Raw genomic sequence first — 23,189 nt, 5'->3', positions numbered from 1 at the left:
TCCAAAGTTTTCCTTTCCTAAGCAGTCTTTCAGGAATATAATCAGACTTACTAAGAAAGGAAATGGAAACAAATATGTAAAATGTAGAAATATTTCAATGCCTGAACATGTAATAGAAAGTACCAGTAAGTGGAGAAGTAGTAAAATCTGAGATTCATTAGTCTAAGTTATCTTTTTAAAAAACCAACTCATAGTCTTGCTAATCCTTTTTATTATTGTTCTAGCTTTTATTTCACTTATTTCTACTCAAATTGTTTCTATTTCCTTTTCTCTACTAACTTAGTGTGTTCTTTTTTGAGTTTGTTCACATGGAACCATTAGGTTCCTTACAATTGATTCTTCTTTTTTAATGTAGTCATTTATTGCTATAAACTTGCCTTTTAGAACTAATTTTACTGCATCCTACTAATTTTGGTATGATATTTGTGTCGATATTTTTAAAATTTCTCTTTGAATTCTTCTTTGACCTATTTGTTTTTCAAGACCATGTTGCTTAATTTTCATTTTTTTGTGAATTTTCCATTTTTCCTCTTGTTATTCATTTCTAGTTTTCTACAATTGTGACCAGAAAAGATATTTGATGTGATTTCATCTTCTTGAATTGGATAAGACTTGTTTTGAGGCTGAACCTGATCCATCCTGGAGAATATCTGCTGTATGTACTTGAAAAGAATGTGAATTCTGCTGCTGTTATTCAGAATGTTCCACATGCAGGTATTTCTCTTCAGTCCATAAAGTACAGTTCAAATCCAGTGTTTCATTATTTTCTGTCTGGATTTTTTCTGTCTAGATGATCCATACATTATTGATTTTAACTTTGTTGAAAGTGGGTTATTGAAGTTTCCTACCAGTATTGTCTTTCTCTTCAGATCAATCAAATATTTACATTATACATTTAGGGATGCTAATGTTGAGTCCATGCACTATATTTACAATTTTTTTGATGAATTGACCACTTTACCGCTATACAGTAACTATAAAATGACAGTACTGAATTTTTGCCTATCAGTTATTATTATTCTGTAACCAAAAGATAGAGTGATTGAATGAACTGAAAAATAAGACCCAATTATTTGTCCTTTGCAAGGTACTCCCTTCCTTTTTAGGGACACACAGACTAAAAGTAAAGGTAATTGGAAAATACTGCATGCAAATGGATACCAAGCAAATACACATCTAACTATACTTACATCAAACAAAATAGAATTTAAACCAAAAAACTATTTAAAAAGATGAAAAGGGCCAGGGATTTAGCTCAGTGGTTCCTCTGCCTGCCTCACAAGCGCAAGGTCCCAAGTTTGATCCCTGGTACAAAAAAAAAAACATAAAAAGAGATAAAGAAAGTCACTATATAAAGAGGTCAAATGATTTACCTTAAAAACCCATTTTTATACCAACCAATGATATAGGATGGAACATTTTAAATGAATTAAATTTCCATTGGCTTTGGAGTATATTTTTATGTACCTCTTCACTGCTACTGTTCTGACTCATCATCCCCTACCATACTTGTTTCATTATGAAAGCCATATAAACAATTTTAACATCTATTAATGAAATTAAACTACTCATTTTACATTACATTTTTATCTCTCTAATTTTAATTTTTATTAGTACATATTTGCAGTATATAATGATTACATTCATTGTAGGAAGATGGTATTGTAATAGTGCCAGGCGAGTTGGAACTATAGAGATGTGCCACACTCTGAATTAAATGGAATCCTTTATAATAAGCCAGCTGAGGGCTAGGGATTTAGCTCAGTGGTTCTGTCACCTGCCTTGCAAGCACAAGGTCCCGAGTTCGATCCCCAGTACCATAAAAAAAAACGCCAGCTGATCCAGAGCAGGCTTATGCCTCCAAAAACTCTGGAGAAAGGAAAGGCAGTTTGCAGGGTCCTTTTTTTTTGGTACTGGGGATCGAACTTGGGTCCTTGTGCTTGCGCAGCATGCAACAAAACCACTGAGCTAAATCACTGACCAGCAGGGCCCTTTTAAGGGATCTTCTGTTTGGGGAGGGCTCAGAGAGTGGGGAGCACAAGTGGAGTTTCGCAGGGGCAGAACTCTGCTAAACTAGTGGGGGTTGGGGAAGTTTCACACAGTTTAGTTAAAGCAAAGTATGACACAGGTGTGGGGTCTTCTGTTTACAAGGCAGTAAAGATAACATAATTGTAGACTTACATAGGCATCTTGTTTACAAGCAGTAAAGATAATGAATTTGCAGATTCACACATGGTGCTGCAGTCTGTCTTGCATTACCTGAGGGGACTCCCAAGGGGGAAGGGGAAGGCAACCACCCAGAATTACTCAACTTTACACAAATGGAGTCAGGTTGGCTATCACAGTATATATACACATACCATATGTCCCATGTGTACACATATATCATAAGATGTACACAACACATCATAATTCTTTTTCCTTCCTCTTTCCCTCCCCTCCTTCCCCCTTTCTCCATCTCTTGGTCTTCTTTTAATTTGGAAAATATGTACCTCTCTGTTTCTTATCTTTTATATTTCCCTTTAATTTGTTAATACTATAAGAGAAACCATGTGATATTTAAGCTTGTATATCTCATTTATTGCACTTAACATTATTTTCTCAAAGTACGAGCATTTTCCTATGAATAACTGAAGTTTATCCTTTATGGCAGAGTAGTAGTCCATTGCATATTAATGCCACAGTTTCTTTATTCATTCTTCTGGTGATGGACATATAGGCTGCTTCCAAGACTTACCTATTATGAATTGTGCATATGCATGTATCACTACAATATGATGTCTTTACCTCTTTCAGCAGGATACTGAGAAAGGCAATAGCTGAATCAAATGGAATTTCTATTTTTAATTTTTTGAGGAATCTCTATACTGATTTTCATTCTGGCTGTATTAGTTTACATTCTCACCAGCAATGATACTAACCAAAGAGATCTCCATACTAGCAACAAAATCTTTTTATTATAATTGACCCACAACCCTTAGGGGTAAAAACCCCCAAGAAAACAAGGCAACACAGTGCCTTCAAAAAATTCCCAACTTCCCCAAAGCTAATCTCCAGGGCATTATGATGAATAAATCGAAAGCCAAACAGCTGAATTACATGAAAAATAAAAGAGGAGGAAGGAGTCTGAGCAGTAGGCAGGCATGGATGGAAAGAGTGCTGTGATTACTGGGGCAGCAAGCACTGCCCTGTGAGGGGAATTGGGGAGCACTGTGCCCACAGTGTCCTTCACTCCATTACATGCTTCCGAAGGCACTGTTTACAACTCTGCACTTCCATGATTATCAGCACCTTGTTTATCATAGATAACTAAAGGGGGCAATATCTCTTCATGATTTTGTAGCAGCACCATTTTCCACTGCCCAGATTTGTAAAATGAACCTGAATGTCAGACTCTCAAGACTGAACAAATGAAAAATTAAAAAGGCTATATGCCTTTAGATAGGATAAAGAAGGGAGATTCACTGACACATTTTTAATCAGCCCCTTAATGTGAGCTCTACTCTGTGTGTGTGTGTGTGTGTGTGTGTGTGTGTGTGTGTGTGTGTGCCTTTAATTGGGACTTTAGGTTAACGTTCTAAGAGGAAGATGGTGGGAATGTGTGTAAGGAAAATTGAAGGTTATTCCTTCTTACTGAAAGAGAAAGGTGATTTAAGTTTCTCCAGTTCAAACACTTTCAGTACGGAAAGCCACAGGCAAAGAACATAAAAAGCAAAATCTTCATTGGATTATTCACTGAGGGGACTTCATAGTAACTGCATTAAGAAGTTTTAGATGAGACTCTCCATTGTTGTGAGTAAATAACCAGGTTGCAGCTTGTATTTTGTAAGTACTTGTATTCAGCCTGCTTTTTGTCTTAAAATGTTGTACATAAACACTTCTGAAAAATGCCATTGGAATTTAAATAACTATTGGAGTTAAATAATTTTGTTTTGCAGAATTTAAGAGCTCTCACCCTTTGTATTTCTTCTAATGTATTTGCTCTGTTGTAAGAATTTACACCAATCATCCTATCTATGTCAGACTAGAAGGCCCTTGAGATTGAGGACAGTGTTTTGCCACTACACCATGTCCATCACCTAGTAGAGTGCCTGGACTCTTGCTGGTCTCCTATGACTTTTCTTGCCCACTGACCTTTTCAGAATTTGTCTTCATAACTCCTCTAGTGAAAAAAGATGTTGATGGTACCTGCCATCAGAAAACTCAAAATCTAATTGCTCAGGGGAGAGTCACCAGAAACAGACAACAAGGAAGGGAGTGTTTCCAGTAACTTAGAGAACAAGCAATAATTATCACAGTAGCTTTGAAACCTTAACTGTATCCCATCCCTTTTCTGTCCAATATAAGTTCCTTAGTGAGACAGCAAAGCACCTTTGCAATTTGGGCTCTGGTATGGGACAAAATATAATAACTGTACTATTGGGATTTCCTGTGCTTACTTAATATCTCTTTTCACTGCAAGTTTGTTCTATTTTCTTTCTGATAATGACCTCTTATCCTAATTCCTGGTATTCAATTGTCAAAACCTTAGCTTTTGTTCAGTGCTCAACTTGACTGCTGGATCAGTCAATGCTTACTAGAGAAGCAGATTCAATGTAAGATACACAAATATATAAAAATTTACAAGACTGGCTTACAATGGCCACCCACAGAGTCAGGTATGAAAGTGTGCAAAAGGTCTGTCTGTACACTGGAGATGCAAAGGATCCAGTTGAAGCTCAGTGTAGTGTCCTGTGCAAGTCTGTATGAGGCCAAAGGGTCTGCAAAGAAAGGCTGCAGGGTCTGCACTAGAGGCTGAAGTTTCTGCACTGGAAACCAGGAGGCAATGTCCAAGGTGAAGGTGAAGACTGGAGCTCCTCCAAAGAAACAGGAGCAGGCCTTCCTTCTTCATTTCCCCCTTCCATTCAGGCGGCAAGTTCATTGCTCACTGTCACCCACACCCAGGGTGAGTCTTCTGTCTTCCGTAAATCCCTTCAGCCACACCCAGAACTATGCTGATCCAGTTTACTTGGGTGTTTCTTCCTCAAACTGACACAATCAGTTGACACAACTGCCATCTGTAAGTAAATATTTCTCCTTAAGCAGTTGATTTCTTTCCTCTTGAATTTCCATCTTGTTTTATTCTCCCCTCTCTCCTCATGGTAGAATAGAATCTCATGGTGGAATAGAAACTATGTTTTACTTAATAGAGTGTAGAGTCCTGGCTGTCTCAGTTACTGTTTGTAGTAGGCATATTATTAATCTTCCTGGGTCTCATTTCCTTACCTGTCGTATAGGGAGCAGGGCAGTTATGCGTTCACATAGTTGTGGTAGAACAACAAGATAATATATGTACAACACTGATAGCAGGGCCCAGCACGTAATAAACACTTGGCAAATAATATCTGCAGTAGTGGCGCCTTACAGTTGGCACTTTACTTGTAGTAAGTACTTGGTGACTTGAAAGGTAATGATAAAACTGATTACATGATGAGTTCATTTTGCCCTGGATTAGATAAGAATAAAGGGAGTTGGGGCCGGGGATTTAGCTCAGTGGTTTCGCCACCTGCTGCGCAAGTGCAAGGACCCGAGTTCGATCCCCGGTACCAAAAAAAAAAAAAAGAATAAAGGGAGTTAGAGTGGGGTTGATGGAATAAACACCTATTGGGTTTTTGCTATGCGCCTGTATTGGGGACACAACTTGAACAAGAAAGGCAAAGATCTCTGCCCTCAGGGAGCGTATATTCCAGTGTGACAACAAAGAAGCATACAACAAAGAAAATAACTACAAACTGTAAACTTCTGGGAGATGAAGAAGGGCTGGAAATGGGGTAAGCAGTTTAGGTAACCTATTTGGGATAAATGGGAAAGGCCTCCCCGGGGGAGTGGCCTTTACCCAAAGAGCAAAGTCTGATGAGCAAAGTCCCAGCACAGGCCCTGAGGCAGACAGGGCACGGGTGTTGGAGAACCTGGGGGTCAGCATAGCTGGGGACACCTGGATCAGGTTATCTAGGGATTTATAGGCCGGCCTCGGGAGTTGGGATAGCACTAGACCTGGCTGAAAGAGGGAGCCTCAGCTGTTCTTAAGACAATGTAAAATGTGGGAAACACTATTTGTAATTAGACCTCTGCCACAGAAGAGCAAAGCTAGGTGGTTGTGATGAGGAATGGCAGGGGATGACCAGACGTGGTCTGCTGAGTGGCTGAGCTGCCACTTGGGGAGCAGGCGGCCCAGCTGCTCCTTCATGGTGATAGACGTCAATAGGGCTGCTCTCCAGCACGAGAGAAAAGTCGGACTGATTTGTGTCCTTTTAGAATAGAAGACTTCTTTCTGCCACGTTGATACTTCTCCAGGAACACGGGAGCTGTGTAGCTCTCTAACCTCAGGCATGGTGGGTGGGCGGGTCCTCTGCAGCCTTCAGCGCACCCCTTGTCCTCAGTAGCAGGGTACCCGACACTATGTTCCATGGCGTAATTGAAAAAGCTTTTCATTTCCAACTTACTTTGGGGTGTGGATGACAAATTTAAGCTTATAATCATTTTTCTCTTGTATAGCTTTTCAAGGATTGAAACATGAGATGGAAAACAGTAGCTTTCTCTAAAAATTGTCCTAATCTCTTGAACTTAAATTTTCTAGCCTGGATGTGAAACTGAAGAGTGAACATTGTAATGACTATGTCCTTTTTTCTTTCAGGCTTCCTTCAGGATTTTAACCATCCTTACAGTCTCTTTGAGAAAGATTGAACTTTGAAATTCCCTTGTTAAATTTTAAAATTCTATTGAAAGTTTTTGTACAATGTTTCATTACTTTTACATTATGATTTGTATGGTAATTTGACATCATATGAGTGGAAGAGGGCTTTTATTTTTATTTTTTATTTTCTTTTGGTACCGGGGATCGAACTTGGGTCCTTGCGCTTGCTAGACAGGCAGCAGAACCACTGAGCTAAATCCTGGCCCTAAAAACCTTTTTAAAACCCCTATTTTATGGTTAGTTAAAAGTTTTTATTTTTTAAAAAAATATGCTCCTCCTTGCTAGTTTTTCAATCTTCATATTTTCCCTTTTGAGCAGAAGGTGATACAAAAATAATATTCAAGCACCTGACATATACAAATTTATATATGGCTTGAGGACTGGAGGCTATACTCTATGACTGTGTCTGAAATTATTTTCTCGTCTTTATTACCAGGCAACAAATAAATACTCTAATTCGAATTTTGTTTTACATTTATTATTACAAAAGTAGTCCACTATTCAAAAGCTTTCATACAATAGTGAATCTTAGGTAATTATTGATTTTTTTTTTTGGTACAGGGATCGAACTTGGGTCCTTGCCCTAGCGAGGCAGGCAACAGAACCACTGAGCTAAATCCCCAGCAATTATTGATATTATTACAATCTGTTAATGAAATTTTGATTGACTCAATAGTATATTTTAAAAAATATATTATTTTTCAAATAAAAAGATGAAGTCTCTTTATAACTTCAATAATATTAGATGCTTTTTAAATAGAATAAAATTATGCCAGATTTGTTTCAGTATCAAATTATTTCTTCATTAAAATTCAGCAATATTCCAATATATTCATTAATAATTATTTCACTAACTTTTTTTTAAGTTCCACATTTTAGGCACAATTTGAAAATATTTGATGTTGTTTCTACTTGTAGTAGTACTTTGATATAAAAGTAATATGGCTTCCACTGAACTTAGGCATATGGGTATAGAGTATCAGAGGTTATGAAAAAAAATCCACCGTCATAATAGGAATGAATGAAACTTGACACTGTATATATTTAGAAAATTCTCTCTAAGATATGAAAGCTAGAATTAATTGAGCTAGGAAAAATTACATTTGTCTATGATCCCAGCACTTGGGAAGCTAAGGCAGGAGGATCTCCATGAGTTCAAGGTCAGTCTGGACTACATAGTGAGTTCAGGGCCAGCCTGGAAAACATAGCAAGACCCTATCTCAAAAGAAAGACAAAGGAAAGAAAGAAAGAAAGAAAGAAAGAGAGAGAGAGAGAGAGAGAGAGAGAGAGAGAGAGAGAGAGAGAGAGAGAGAAAGGAAGGAAGGAAGGAAGGAAGGAAGGAAGGAAGGAAGGAAGGAAGGAAGGAAGGAAGGGAAAATAAAGAAAAAAGAGAAAGAAAAAAGAAAGATGAAAATAAAATAAAAAGAAAAGTTAAATGTGTCTAAATTGAAGTGAGTATAACTCCAGAAGACATATCTTGCGTTGGATCCAAGACTGATTTCTATCTTACCCAGTGGGTTAGCTTTCCATGTCTGTGACTAGATACCTAGGAAAACCAAATTAAGAGGAGGAAAGGTTTATGTTGGCTCCAGGTTTCAGAGGTCTCAGTCCATGGTCACTTAACTCTTGTGTGTTGGGCTGCGGTGAGGCCAAGTATCATGGTGCGGAGTGCATAGTGGAGCAGAGCTGTTCACCTTATGGTGGCTGGGAAAGAAAGACCGAGGAGGGGGTGGGGCCAATCTCTCATGAAGGTCGTGAGCCTGAGTACGTAACTTCCGTCCACTAGGACCTGCCTGTGAAGATTCTACCTCCTCCCATAGCCCACAGGCTGGCAACCCAGCCTTCAGCACGTGGCATTTGGGGACTAAGATCTGAACCATCAGAGGCAGAAATGTTGACTTTGGTTAAAGAACTGAAACTGCCATGTGGAAAACCTTTTCTCCCAGCCAGTCGGCTAGATCAACTAAGCCATCTGTCAATGGAAGTCCTTTCTCCTGTGTCTCAAGTTTATTTTTTCAGATGTATTCTGGATTTTGAGCCCACTTTCTAGTGAATGTTAAATCTCAGTGTGAAGGAAGGATGTTACAGTGCTCTCAGTTTGCCTTAATGCTTTACTGATGATTTATTTTCAGTAGCTTCCTGGTTTTAATACCTGCCACATATAAAATCAGCCACACTCTCCAGCTGGCAATATTGTGCTGGCAGTAAAGATAAGACAGAGCCAAAAAAATCCAAGTTTTATTGAACTTGCCACAGACCAGCACTTTATTCTCATTATTCTACAAAAGATGGGAGTTTATATGTAGAAAAATTAGGAAGAAAAACAAGAGAATATATTTGTTTTGACCACTTATCAGATTACCATTGTTAAGATTTAACAATACTTTATTTTTTACTAGAGCGATCCATATCTCAAAGGTGTGTTAGCTAGATTGTTAAAAGTAGTTCCAGGGGCCGGGGATTTAGCTCAGTGGTGTCGCTGCCTGCTGCGCAAGCGCAAGGACCCGAGTTCGATCACCAGTACCAAAAAAAAAAAGGAAAAAAAAGTGGTTCCAATATTTGTTCATTCACTACATATGGCCATTTTCACATACCTTTAAAAAATCTCATTAATTGATATCTTTACGGAATTTAAGTTTCTCCCCTTTCCTCATAACAAATTCCAATTTAATATCTAAGTTCAAAACAAGTCAGGCTATGTTATATAGACTATCCTTTCACTTTCGATCAGTTGTTAAAAAAGTTGTCCTATATATCACCTGAGTACAGCTTTTGATTTATAATGATCTGAAAAAGGATTTCTATAAAAAACAGCAAAGGGAAAAATGTTAAGCCATAGCAAGATTTTATTTTATTGTAATTATAATAATTTTTAATTAATTCCTACATGACTAACTATAACTAATTCATTTTAGAATCTACCATAATTCTCTATTTACAGAAATCATTGATCAACCTTTTCCAGTTTTTAATGTAATGTATATAGTCAGATTTAACAATTATCAGTATCATAATTCCAAAATGAATGCTATATTTGAAAGATTAAATTTTGGATTTGTTTGATGTTAAGTGAAATTGTGAACAACCTTTGTCCTCTGTTTTCTGCTTGACTTTTTTCTTTTATCACCCATCAGTGAATGTAAAAAAGTAGAGTACAACTCAGCTGACTGCCTTTGAAGAGTAACAATTCACAATAAGAATAAGTTGATCAGCATAGTAATAAGGGTTAGCAACAGCTTTCTCAAGAGATATTTTATGGAAAGTGATGGAGGGCTGCCCATCACTGCACATGGACTGCTGACACTCTTGACTTTAATAGGAGAGCATTTATCTTTTGCACCTGCTGCAGTATATGACTAGCTGTCATGTACTCCATCCAACAAAAGAGAGGAAAAACTGTCACTATGATTTAGGAAATATACACTGGCATAAAAAAGCAAAATATTTTGAGCAGTTAGGATTTATTTTTCTTTTTCTATTTTGCTTGTTTTCTATGGTGATTTATTTAAGTTTTGTTTAGTAGTGTTAATATTTTCCTATTGAATTCATCAATAAAGAAAGTTCTTTGAATTATTAAAGAGTGACTGCCTACATTCTTTAGGAGGAGAAGGTTAATACACTTATCATTTCTGAATTTTCAGTGGTATGTAACAAAATGAAGCATCCAGATAAAATGTAAATTCAGTTTTTAGGAGGGTATCACTAAGACATAAAATTTAATCTTGATAAAGTTAAAATTTATTCTTGGGTTTTCACTAAAGTAACCAAAATAAGGGAATAAAATGTATTTTAAGATTGATTATTAGAATAAAGTCTCTTAAAAAGGTTTTGGATTCTTCCCATGCTAACTATGAACCTAATCCTTTAAATATGTTAACAATATTGAAATGCAACTGTCTTTTCATAATAGTTTTATTCTTGAGTGTTACTGCTTTTCTGGGTAAAATGATGAAAGAGGCTTGTCAAGACTCTTTTACATTTTTCTAGCAAGTGTTTCTTCCCATGGCATTTTACATGCTAATTTTTCTTCTGCTGCTGTCTTTCAACTTTAGTTTTCCTTTTAAAAATATGGAAGAAATTTTTAGGATTATTCATACACACATGCATCAAGAATATACACATATATAACATACTTACAGTTTGACTCACCTTTTAACAAACATTTTTAAATGAGGCACCAAAAGTAATTTTCTTCCTTGAGAGCATTCACTACCTGTGTTTAAAATGTCTTTGGACTTCTCCCTTTGAAATGTCCTTAATAGCCTGCAGAATATTTAAAATATATAAATATTCAATGGTGTAGGCCATTAATCTTGGGGGATGTTGAGAAATGGGATCAAAGAATTTGTTTTTGAAGTAGGAGAAAGGCATTCAGAGTTGTACATGATGAACAGGTAACTGATTATTTCAAATAATTTATTTCTGATCAAGGTTAGGAATCAGTTATAAAGGACTTATTATGTGTGGGGGGCAGGAAAACTAAGAAGCAGGAAAGAAAAGGAGGGGACCAACCTGACTATGATAAAAATTTGAAAAGAAACATCCAGAGTGGTTTCAGCAATTATTGAAAGAGGCACAGAGCTTTCCATAGTGACTGTTTTTGAAAGAGGTCCGATCATTTGGAACTACTGGCAACCAATAAAGCACTGAGATTTCACAGAGTTTCCTTTATGTTTCTGAGCCCATTTTACCCATATTGAAATTTAAAGTGAACAGCATTTAAATTAAAGCCAAATCTGATTAATTCTTCCTAAAGCCCTTTCATCTACTAAGCATTGGTCTGGCCCAACACCTAACTCCCTCTCCACCTTGTCGTATCCTGTTTGATTCTTGGTGGAGAGGCATCTTTTTAGCTTCGTCAAGTTTCTGAAAACTCTTCCGTAGATAATGTTGAATGGAAGTGGCTTCGGGAAACATCAACTTTGGACAGAGGGAACAAAGTAATTTAGAAAAGAGGGGGAAGCCTATGTTTATCACCATTCCATCCAGAACTCTGAGCAATGTTTGCTTTAGAAAGCTACAATCTAGTAAGGGATCAGAAATGACTGATTTAATACCATCTGCTCACTGAAACTTCACACTAATTATCCAAGCTTCTTCATATTTTACCTCAAGAGACTGAGTGGTACACTTGGTATTACGGTTTGTACCTAGATGTCAGCCCAAAGCCTCATGTGCTCATAGAGGGGCCTTTTGGGAGTGGCTGGATCATGGGTGTGTGATACTGGATTAAGGGTGCAATAACTAGATTAGTCCACTGATTGGTTTAGCATACTTCTGGGTGTGGTTGATGGAAAGCCCCACCCTGGGTGTCAGTGGCATCAACTAATAGATCTGTAGCCTGGATGGGAAAAAAGGAAGAGGAAGGCTCACTGCTCACTGCTTCCTGCCTTCCTGCCTACCTGGACTGTTTCTCTTCTGCGACGCCCCTCTGCCATGCCACCCTGCCTTGGAGCCGGCTGACTATAGACTGAAACCTCTACAAACTGTGCACCAAAATAAACTTTTCCTCCTTTAATTTGTGGGTGTCATCTATTTTATCTCAGCAACGAGAGTATAACTAAGATACTTGGAATAGGGGTAAAGCTTTAGATTTCGGAGACTTCGTTGCACATTCAACTCTGCAACTTGTTAGTAATCTTGACAAATGACTTCAAGAAAAATGGTAGTTTTCTCAATCTTAGATGAATCTTTTCAGATAGATAAATATTAGTGCTCTATTTTGTAGACAAGGAATTTAAACAAGAAGATAGTCAAAGCAAAATTAATTGACCAAGATCATATGGTATTATGAGGTGGAGCTAGGATTTAAAGCACATAGCTTTTGTTGAATAAGAAGCTGCTGCTTTGCGATAACAGCTCAACATTTTTCTTAAAATTTGTCTAAAAGAAAAAAAGGTTATTGTGCTAGGAAAGACTCCTGTGTCACTAAAACTGACCAATTCTGGCGGAAAATATTCTCTCAACGGTGTCAACCAGAAAAAAAATCTACACTTGGTTTTAAAGTTAAGAAGGTTTCTTTTTATTACCTTTTTGTTTCGTTCAAATGCTTCCAGTGATATCCAGCTCAATGTTTACTTTGTTCACCATGAAAACCCCAGAGTGCGTAAGATTATATGAAAGACAGTCTTCTAGTCATCTGGAAATCAAATACTAAAACTCTGGGGAATCATGTTCCACTTTTAGAAATAGTTTTATATCCAATATTTACTCCTAACAGTATTTGAGAGTTTACTATGTACAAAACATAATGAGTTGTTCCAAATAATTGCAATAATAATATCGTGTATAAAATATTAAATAATGGCCTGGATAGCATGCACCATGCAGATTCTTAATAGCATATTTTCATCTCCCCTCACATTTGCTGATCTATATTACTTACAAAGATTATTTTATTTTGAAAGGTAATTACAGCAAAAAAAAAGTCTGTGAATATTCATAAAGATTTACAGTTGCCAATATGATTTATTATTTTTCCATGAGAAGACAGTAGAAGAACAAAACATTCACAGTCCAAAAGGCTTAATCAAGTGCCTCCAGTGCTCTATAATTTCACCTTAAAGATGCCTTGCAAAGTACCTCCAAAAGAACTCTTACAGTCTATAATCTTACACATTTTAATTTGAGCCATTAAGGCAAAATTAAAGCTTGGGAATTCTTAGAAGGTAGAACCATTTAAAATGTTTTATAAAACTGATACATATTAAATATAATGTTAAGAGATGGTTATTATGTTGCACTATTTAATATATGCTTTTTGATGTTTTGTGGTTTATACCATTTTGTTTAAGGGTAAATGTATTTTGTAATATATTCATTTTAAATGGCATTTTTTAAGTTTAAAAAATGTTGACCCTCAGATCTAGTCAAGATATAACTTGCCATATTTTCCCTTTCAGGAAAAAATAATCAATATGCATTATTATCAGTTTACATAGTAACAAGAACAAAATGTCATGTAACTTTATATTAAAGCATTGTCACAACAGTAGATAGACTTTTCCCCCTCAAATCCACCCCCTTCATTCTCCTTTACTTCTCCAAATTTGCCTAAGAATATTCCAATTTATGTGTGTTACCTTGGTGTAAATAAAACTAAAGCTCACTCAAGTAAGCACACTTACCATTAGTCTTTAGGAAAATGGAAAATGAAATCAAATTGAGATATTTATTAGAATGACTAAAATTAAAAATACTGATTATACCAATTGTTGGCAAGGATGTAGAGAAACCATAATTTCACACTTTGCTACAAAAAATATAAAATGGTATAACCACTTTGGAAAATTATTTGATTTTTTTAGCAATTTAAATACTGATACCGTAACATCTTGCAGTTCCACTCCTAGATATTAACATAAGAAAAATATACAAATGTCCATAGTAAGACTTGTACATCAATGTTCATACCAACTCTGTTTATAATAACCATAAGCTGGAAAGCTAACTCTCCATCAAGAGGAAAATGGATTACACAGATTACATTGAATCCATACAATGGAATATACTTAAATAAAGAGGAACAAACTGTTTTTGCACACAACATGTAAGAATATAGTTACATGAATAAAGTGAAATGATAAAGAACACAGTATATGTGTTAGTTACTTTTCTTACTGCTGAGACAAAATACCTGACCCACAAAGTTAAAGGAGGAAAAGTTTATTTAGCTCACAGTTTGTAGAGCCAATTCACCATCGGCTGGCTCCAAAGCAGAACAGCATGGCAGACAGGCATTGCAGAGGAAAAACAGTTCATGGCAGGTGAAAGGTAGCAAAGCAAGCAAGCAAGGGATAAGACAAGCCTTTCTCTGTCCCTTATATTGTATCCAGGCTACTGAGATTAGGGTGGTGCCAAACCAATCAGGGAACTGCTTTAGTAATCACTCATCCTTAATCCTAACACCCTTAATCCCAGCACTGCACCATGAATCAGTCACACACTCTGGATTCAGCCACCTCTGAAAAAGCCCCACCTAGGGACAAGCCATAACAGTATATTATTCTGTTTATATAAAATTCCAGAAAATACCAACTATAGTAATAGGAACCAGATCAGTGGCTGCTTAGGAATAGCAAAGGAGGATAAGAGAAAAGATGACAAAGAGGCATGAGTAAAAACTTTAGGTGGTGGATATATTTATTATCTTGACAGTGGCAGTAGTTTGACAAGTATCAAAGCTCATCAATCTGTATAGTTCAAATATGCATAGTTTATTATATGCCAATTATATCTCAATTAGCCTTTAAACAAATAGTGTCATCTTTCCATCTCTGAAATACTTCAGTTGGTGTGCTGCTAATTTATTTCTTGATCTGGAAGCTCATTTAATAGATTTTTAATCTAAGTGCTTCATAGATTCATTCAGCTTCTGAAAATCTATTTACAGTATTTGTACATTGCTGTATATATATTTCAACTGGCCCCCATCCACCTTACCACATTGTGCTGCAAAAAAGCGAAAGAAAGAAAGAAAGAAAGAAAGAAAGAAAGAAAGAAAGAAAGAAAGAAAGAAAGACTTTCCAGAAAGCATTAGGCATTAAATTATAGGGAGACTCTAGTGGGTTTTTTCTCTTTTTTCAACATTAGAGAGAAGAAAACTAAGATTTAGAAACAAATTGCAAAAAGCCATGAAAATAGTAAATATTTCTGTGGAAACTTCAGCTGGGCTTCTCTCCTCCTTGAAAACCTATGTTCATTATTATGACCTGTTTTCAGGTCAGCAAAAGGACTGGGCTTTTTATGTTAAAAAATAATCATCAAATTCCTTTAGGGTTATCCCTTACATATTCATATAATAATTCATAATGACCAACAGATTCCTTCAAAGGATAAATAATACTCATTTCAATAGTTACAGCAAGTTATGAGACACAAAGCAACTGACTCTTGGCAGTTACGACAGTTACAATGTGGTTCTAGGACAAGGAACTATTAAAAAAGAGGGGGGGTTAAAGAAACACAAAGACCTCCTACTAGTGGAGAATATAATTATGATCTTAGAATGAAACAATCAGAAGAAGAAAATAATACATCCAACATTTTGAGATATAATGAACACTTAAGAAGAAAAGCCCATGCATTGATGGGGATATTTTATGTATTTCAGTGGCATCAACTCAGTGAACACGGAAACTCAGTAGTTTTCTCTGCAGAAGATCATTGATAATTAGGGTAAAAAGGAGAGAAGAAAATGAACCTTTGGTATTAAATACCAATTAATTTAGAAATTGATTTACAAAATAATAACCTGGCTTATGTAATAAAGTTCATATAAATTTAATAAAAATGTCCTAATTTCAGTTCACAGCCAGTTAGGAAGGAGAAGGAAAGAAAGGTGATAAGACAAAGAAGAAAAAGAACTCCACAGTAGAGCAAGAGACAGCTGAAAAATGCCCCCATAGACTTCTAAAATGTCATTTTCAGTGATGTTCAGCTGTTCCTTAAGGGCTTTGGCCTGGTATAGAATATAGAAGATTCTACTGGCTGCCTACCCAGCATCTGTTTCCCTGCACACATGTTTAAAAGCACCTGATTTTGTTCAAGCAGCCATCCCTGCTCTGTGGCCACATATTCAGGGAGGTTGGTCTGAGTCCCAATTAATCCTAATATATCTACAGCACTCTCACTTTGAGAATAATTGTCTTAGAAAGAACATATAACCCAATTTTAGCCAATTTAGAAATGAGAAATCCTCTTGAATCCCCTAAGAAGGGCTCTCCTGCTCTTGAGACACAAGAAAAACACCTTCTTCTTCAGTGAGGCATTATTTTGTCAAAATGTAACTCCCAGACTGGCTTCAGCTACTTTCCTACCATAAACGTTAGTGGGAAAGTCAGTATGTTGACAGGAACAGAAGTGAAAATTGGAAGGAAAAAATAAAGGAGGTCTTTGATGATATCTTTCCACCACTCAATTATCTAACCCTGGGCTTACTACGAAGAGCCACGTGATCTTTGCAAACCTGGGCCTTAGTTTCCTCAATTATCAAATGATGAAAATGAGGTTGTCACTTGACCCATCTGGGACCCTTCACCCTACCATCATTCCATGGTTTTCACACTCTACAAACCACTTCGCTGATGTTACTGAACATTTCTTGCTGGTGAAAATGTATAACTCTGAGAATGCAAACATCAGTGAGCTCTAACGTGATTTTTTTTCAGTGTAATTGGTAGAAACACAAGTTTTAAAAATTGCCTAGGATCAAGCTATTAAAAGCATTCCAAATACCACAAGCTGATACGTTCCCTCTGTTGATATAGTGTGAGAAATACTTCAGAAAAAGCTAGAGTGTCAAGTTGCAAAATTCAGACTGGGATTCCTGGTTTTGCTGTTATTATATTGATGACAATTTGAAAGAAGAAATGGATTCCTCTCTCCTCACTCACCTGTTTTTGGGGACCCTTATACTTTCATATTGAAGTTGGTGATTTGCACATTACTCTGACATTTTTGAAATTTCAGCTTAAATAAAATGAAATGGATTTTTTTTTCAGTGCCAGGAGGCAATGGGGGAATCATTCTCTCTGTGCTCCCCGTGGGGTTTCTACGACTGCTTTGCTCTTAACTTACAGCCTTTGTTTTAAAGCCTTTTCCCTTGCTTTTGGTTTGCAGCAATGTTTCAGAATTGCTGCACCTTTCCATCTTTTATTAATACTTATTTTCAAGGACAAATGGAAAAGGGTGGTGATCCTTGTATTAAATGGGATGTAAGGTAAATGATCTCCAGGCCCCTTTCTACTCCTGAGCGTTCCTGAGAAGTGCACACTTTTCCCAATAGAATGTTTTCTATTTTCAAATATAACTGCTAATGTTTCCAAGTTATTGATAGAAAAGAAAGTTTTCAGGCTGGAGATGTAGCTCAGTGGTAGGTCTCCAGGACTGAAAAAAATAGAAAATTCTTGGGCTGGGGATTTAGCTCAGTGGTTTCACCGTCTGCTGCGCAAACGCAAGGACCCGAGTTCGATCCCCCGTACCAAAAGAAAAAGAAAAAAGAAAATTCTTTAGTCCTAATCAACAGCTTGCTTTGTATATAGGCGGAGGAGGCAGTGATTTTCAGATATCCCGGATATTCCCCCATTAGTGCAGCACCTAGTCCATTTTACTGTTTGAAATGTCCTCATGAGACAGTAAACCATTTCTGAGATAGAATGCCCTATCAAGAAGACAATGGAGGGGCCGGGGATTTAGCTCAGTGGTTTCACCGCCTGCTGCGCAAGCGCAAGGACCGGAGTTCCATCCCAGGTACCAAAAAAAAAACAAAAAAAAAGAAGAGAATGGGTGATTTCTTCCCAAATCTTTTTCTAAGTTTACATTTCTACAAATGAAAATGAATGCATTAAGGAATCATATTTGATGAGTCTCTATAATATACAAGGCACTGTACTTTTATTTCATGCAAGAATTAAACCAGAAAACTAAAAACTATTTTAAAAAGTTACAAAACAGCCAGAAAGCTAAGCCTAAGTGTAAACACCACCCTAGAAAACGAGGACAAAGTAAAGTGAGTGAAAGAGATAGTAGTAGAAAAGGGTGTGGGTAAATCCTGAAACTCATGGCTGGGGTCAAGTTGTACCTTAGTTCTCCGTTTATATAATGGTGAAGTTAAATGCTTTTGACTATTAATAAAAGCTGTTTGGAAACATGTTTCTAAGAGGCTTAGAATTTTATAAGTTGTAGTTGAACAAACATAAACATGATTTGGGAATCATTAACAAAACTAATATTCTTCTTGAATACTTTTTGAAAAATATGTAAACTCTCTTTTGGTCATAATGATTATAATATTGCAAACATCACAGTCAAGAGACCAGCTGTTCTCCAGAGTCTACTTTTTGGAATAGGGAACCCAACCTCCATTTTCATTCCTCTGCCGTATCTCTTCCGTCTTTCTCTTTTTCATGAATACCTGTACCTACAGGCACAATTCTACACATGTTGCTGTCCAATTGTAAATTCTTTAGTCTATCTGCAAGCTGTTCAGAATTAACTCATCATACCAGACCTGGATCCGTGGACTATTTCTCCAAATGTCTATTTCCATCAAACCTGGACTCTCTGGTTTGTCTCAGTTGCCTGGACATTCCTGAGCTATGATGTTCTTCCCCTTTTCCCTTTTCCCCCAGTTGGCTTGATCCTGGATACAGTGCTCATGCCTTAGTCTCCCTGTCTATAGTCCCACCTTCCTTACCTAATAATGATTCCCTCCTCTTAGGATCAACCAGGTCCTTCCAGGCCATTCCATAAAATAAGGCATCAAATATTCTAGAACTGATTTCCAGATAAATTTTTCAATACTGTGCCTGACCTGCTTCCTTTAAAACTTCATTCCTCCAGCAGCAGTACCAACTTTTGCTTGGGATCCACCCCATTCTCCATTTTAGTCTAAGTAGGCTGGGTGCATCTCTGTCCTAAACCCTAGGGTATGGAGGTTGGAATCCAAGGTCTCCTATTCCCACAGTGATTGGTTCTGAGGTGGGAGTGTGATTTTAAATTCACCCATTAGAGAAAATATTAGGACTTCTGGAAATCTTATGATAGTTGCTTAATCTTTGGTTAAATTTGAATGTGAATAGCTATAACTGAAGTAGCCTTAACTCCATATTTACAGGTCAAGGGGCAAGAGAGCAAATGAAGGCCTATGTTCTAAATATAGAATTGTATCCCTAACTTTGTGTAAAGCATAAAAACAGCCACAACGCTGAATAAAAATTTTTCTTCTCTCCTACCTGGTCAAATATACTTTCATATTGACCAAGAAGAGCAGGTTCAAATCCTCTGGTTTTTGCAATGGAATATAGCTGGTGGAAAGATAACATACACTTTGGTCTATCTCCTTACCTTCTCAGTATTCCCTCAATTCTGTACCACAAGAGGACTCATAAGCCATGTATGCACATGTCCCACCCTGCTCATCCATATTTCATCCATGCCCTCTTCAAAAAGCTCATCCTTGGCCTCAAAGATACAAATTGGCTATCTGGTATACCTCAAAAGGATAGCCTTGAGGAAAAGGCCTACACAGGTCCAAGAACTAGTTTGTAGATTTGAGGTGGCAATCATTGAGCCTATAGTACAAAGAGTGTGGTCTAGAAGGCTATAAGAAGATTCTAGGAAGCATGTTCCACTGATCCCTGAAGAGGAGAATGGCTGGAGGAGAACCAAGGAAAAGCTCTGCATAGTGCAGTGGCCAGTAGAATAGCCTTTTGGCTTGGATCTATAGATAGCACAGGCAACCATCTCACAGTCATGAGGGTAGGATCTGTGTTAGAATAAATACAACATGGCTGAAGAGAATACAGCCAATCCAAGAGATGGACAGACCTGGGTTGTAGTTATGTCATATGGGTCTCCTTGTAAACCACACCTAAAATCAATCCTGTCCTTGAACTTTCTAGTTATATGAGCTAATTCATTTGTTGCTCCAACCAATTTGGGATGAGATTTCTGTCCTTCACAGGCTGAAAGGAATATGTCTGATAGACTTCTCAATAGTGTCATGTGAATGACTGAAGTCTGGGCTGCTCTTCCTTCTAGCACTGTGGGGTTGTTCTTAACCGATCTCTGTGAACAAGTTTCCCAGTCCCTCTTCCCTATATTGCATGGGGAGAGAGCTCTTTGTCCAGTGCTAAGTTTCCACCTCTGTAGCCCCATTTTGCCTAGGTAGTAGCCAGCCTATGAGCTACACTCCCCTAATTTGCAAAGAAAAGGAGCTATAAACTGCCAAACAATAGTCCATTCTTGAAAGTATTGCTGAATTTATAATACCCAACAATTAAGTTAGCTGAAAATATGCTATGCATGTGGAGAGGCCACAATTCAGTGAATTCTTGAAAGGATCAATTTATTATCAGTTTTTTCAGCAAGGGCAGTTCAAATACATGAGCAGGACTTCTACAAAACTGATTCTTCTGTTTATCAACAGCTTGCATTCAAAATTTTAAGATGGACATATGTACATCACCAGTTTTGCTTATTTCCCAACCCCTGTGGCCTGTATGATTTAATGACAGTAAACAAAGGTTCACTTTTTAATTATGGCTACCTAGCAGAGACCATAGGCCTCAGAAGTTAACTTCTTGTGGTCATATGGAACCTATGTGGTCATAAAGGGAAAAGCATAAATTATTTTTTCAATTGGTATATCACCATTTCCCCTATAAAATTATGTTCTAGTTAAATATACGACTTTTCAAGGCCGGGGATTTAGCTCAGTGGTTCCGCCGCCTGTCTTGCAAGCACAAGGTCCAGAGTTCAATCCCTGGTACCAAAAAAAATAAAAAATAAAAATAAAATAAATATATGACTTTTCAAATCAAGAAAAGTATTCGGGATGGGAATATATACATTCATGTGAACTTTTAAAAATAAATATCATACCAGACCTTTCCACTTTTAGCCCAAGAACAACTCAGTCCCTAATAAATGACTCCCAGCTCTTGTGACTGGCTGGACAGCGTGTCTCCTCTATGCATCCGACATGCCCTCAATATATATGCCACTCTGGCTCAGAAGATAGTGCACAGGAAGGTGGGGAACAATGAAGCCAATGCATAAAGGATGGAAAGGAGAGACCAAGAGAGACAAGAAGCTCACCCAGAAAGCAGGAGCGACACCCCACAGCTTGCCAGCAGCCCAGTTCCTGCACGCAGCACACCCCACACACTCAAGGCCCACCCTCCTGCCCATGGTTCTGAGAGGCTCTCCACAGCCCTCTAGTAAGTTATAGACAAATTTTCCTCTGTAAGCGTGTTCAGGTAGATTTTCGCTGTCTTAAATGGAAATTCTTAACTAAAATACTTAATTTTTTTGAGTTTATTTTTTCACTTGTGTATAGCTTGAACTTTAAAGAAAGCCCTCTAGGTACCTTTTTTGGGGGTCTGAGCACATCCATAAATTCTGTGATTACTATCACTTGAATAATAATTTGCCCTTCTGCTACATAAAAAAGTTTTATTTAAGGAAGTAATTATGACTGAGGCTAATACGAGGGGTGCAATTTGCAGTAGTCTTGGAATTTTAAAATATAAATGTCTCCCCTGAATTTCTCAACAGTAATTAGATTTCTAATCAATTATGAAAGTTGCAGTGACTAAAATCATCAGCACATTTGAAAATATTGAACTTTACCTCTTGGTTTTAATAGTCTGTATATTTAAATGTTTCTAGCATATGTTGATGTTGTTCTTCAGAAAAAGAAAATAAAACATTTTCTATCTGCCTATTTTTAACTTTGATTAATCTACTGGAGATTCTTTTATTAAAAAGAGAAAAACTTTCTTAAATACTGCCCTGTCGTGTATACATTTGAATCTGTTTGGTAGTGCTACTGTAGTAATGTTATACAGCTTAAACTACAGAAAAGTACTTCTGGAGGTCAGAAGTCTGGAATCAAGATGTCAGAGGGGCTGATTTCCACTTACGCTTCTCTTCCAGGCTTACAGATGGCTGTCTTTTCCCTGTATCATGACATCCTCTGTACCTGTCTGTGTCTAAATGTCCTCTCCTCGTAAGAACATCAGTCATACCCTAATGACCTACCCTAATGGCCTCATTTAACCTTGAAGATCCTATCTCCTAACACAGTTACATTATGAGGCTCTGAGGATTAGGACTTCAACATATGGGTTTTGAGGTATTCATCCTATAGGAAAGTCAATTCGTATTTTCTGAATACTTAATAAGAACTATTCTAAGGGATGGGAGCAACTATGCACAAGAAAAGCCCTCCCCCCACCTCATAATGGTTCCCATCTTGAACAGTGTATTTTATCTAGAATGCTGTGTAAACCTCTGTGACAGAGACCTCAGAATAGAATCGGTGGAAATTTCTTTTCACATGAGAAAGCCCTGTGAGCAGCTCAAGCCCACCGGCCACTTATGCCATCCTACGCAACCCTTCCTCTCTGGGGCCAGGGTTGCTTCTCCAGCTCACACTGTCTCCTGCATCTCACCACCAGCAGGAAGGAGGAAAGGAAAATGCACATTCCTTGTAAGGGTAGGACCTGAAAGTCCCACTTAATATTTCTGCTCATGTCCCCTTGTTCAAAAAAGAGTCATAAACCCATACAGAACCCACAGCTGGCTACAGCAAGGCTGAAAAATGTGTTCTTGAACTGAGTACTCATGGGCCAGCCTAAAACATGTACTACGGTGAAGGGGGAAATGGATATTGGCAGACAACTAGTGGAAAAAGAAGCCATAACAGGCCATGATTCTATGTAGAAAAAAGGCACTGTGTATAAACACAGCAAAGGCTGGGATAGAGAAAGAGATGGGAAAAGATGGAGATGCGTAGTAAAATGGAAACCAGAAACCGAAAGGCCAGAGAGAGGACAAATGCAAAAGAAGCTGTTTGTATTCTTAAAGCTTTTTAGGTTTAACTCTACTCCTTTATGTTATGGCAGCATTTTCTTATTCTTTCTTTTAAAAATCCTAAATTGCTGGGCTG

The 23,189-nt window shown here is 37.3% G+C and overlaps 1 protein-coding gene across 6 annotated transcripts in view; it reads left to right on the top strand.

Moving 5' to 3' along the window:
• Pttg1ip2 (PTTG1IP family member 2) overlaps positions 1-23,189 on the top strand; it is a 57,926-nt gene that overhangs the window by 20,191 nt on the left and 14,546 nt on the right. For 3 of the 6 annotated variants that reach the window (XM_021242615.2, XM_021242616.2, XM_021242614.2), the window contains one exon: positions 549-10,311. In XM_021242615.2, coding sequence (XP_021098274.1) covers positions 549-586 — 38 coding nt within the window. In that variant the 3' untranslated portion in view covers positions 587-10,311. Of the gene's footprint in view, positions 1-548; positions 10,312-23,189 lie in introns of those variants that run through there. The other 3 variants (XR_002388678.2, XR_015448761.1, XR_015448760.1) reach the window with 2 other exon arrangements.

Source organism: Heterocephalus glaber, unplaced genomic scaffold, assembly GCF_053883595.1.
Source record: "Heterocephalus glaber isolate CG9 unplaced genomic scaffold, H.glaber_assembly_v1.0 deba00000546, whole genome shotgun sequence".
Classification (NCBI taxonomy): Eukaryota; Metazoa; Chordata; class Mammalia; order Rodentia; family Bathyergidae; genus Heterocephalus; species Heterocephalus glaber.
The sequence above is the reverse complement of the archived record's forward strand: the minus strand, read 5'-3'. Positions and strand labels throughout refer to the sequence as shown.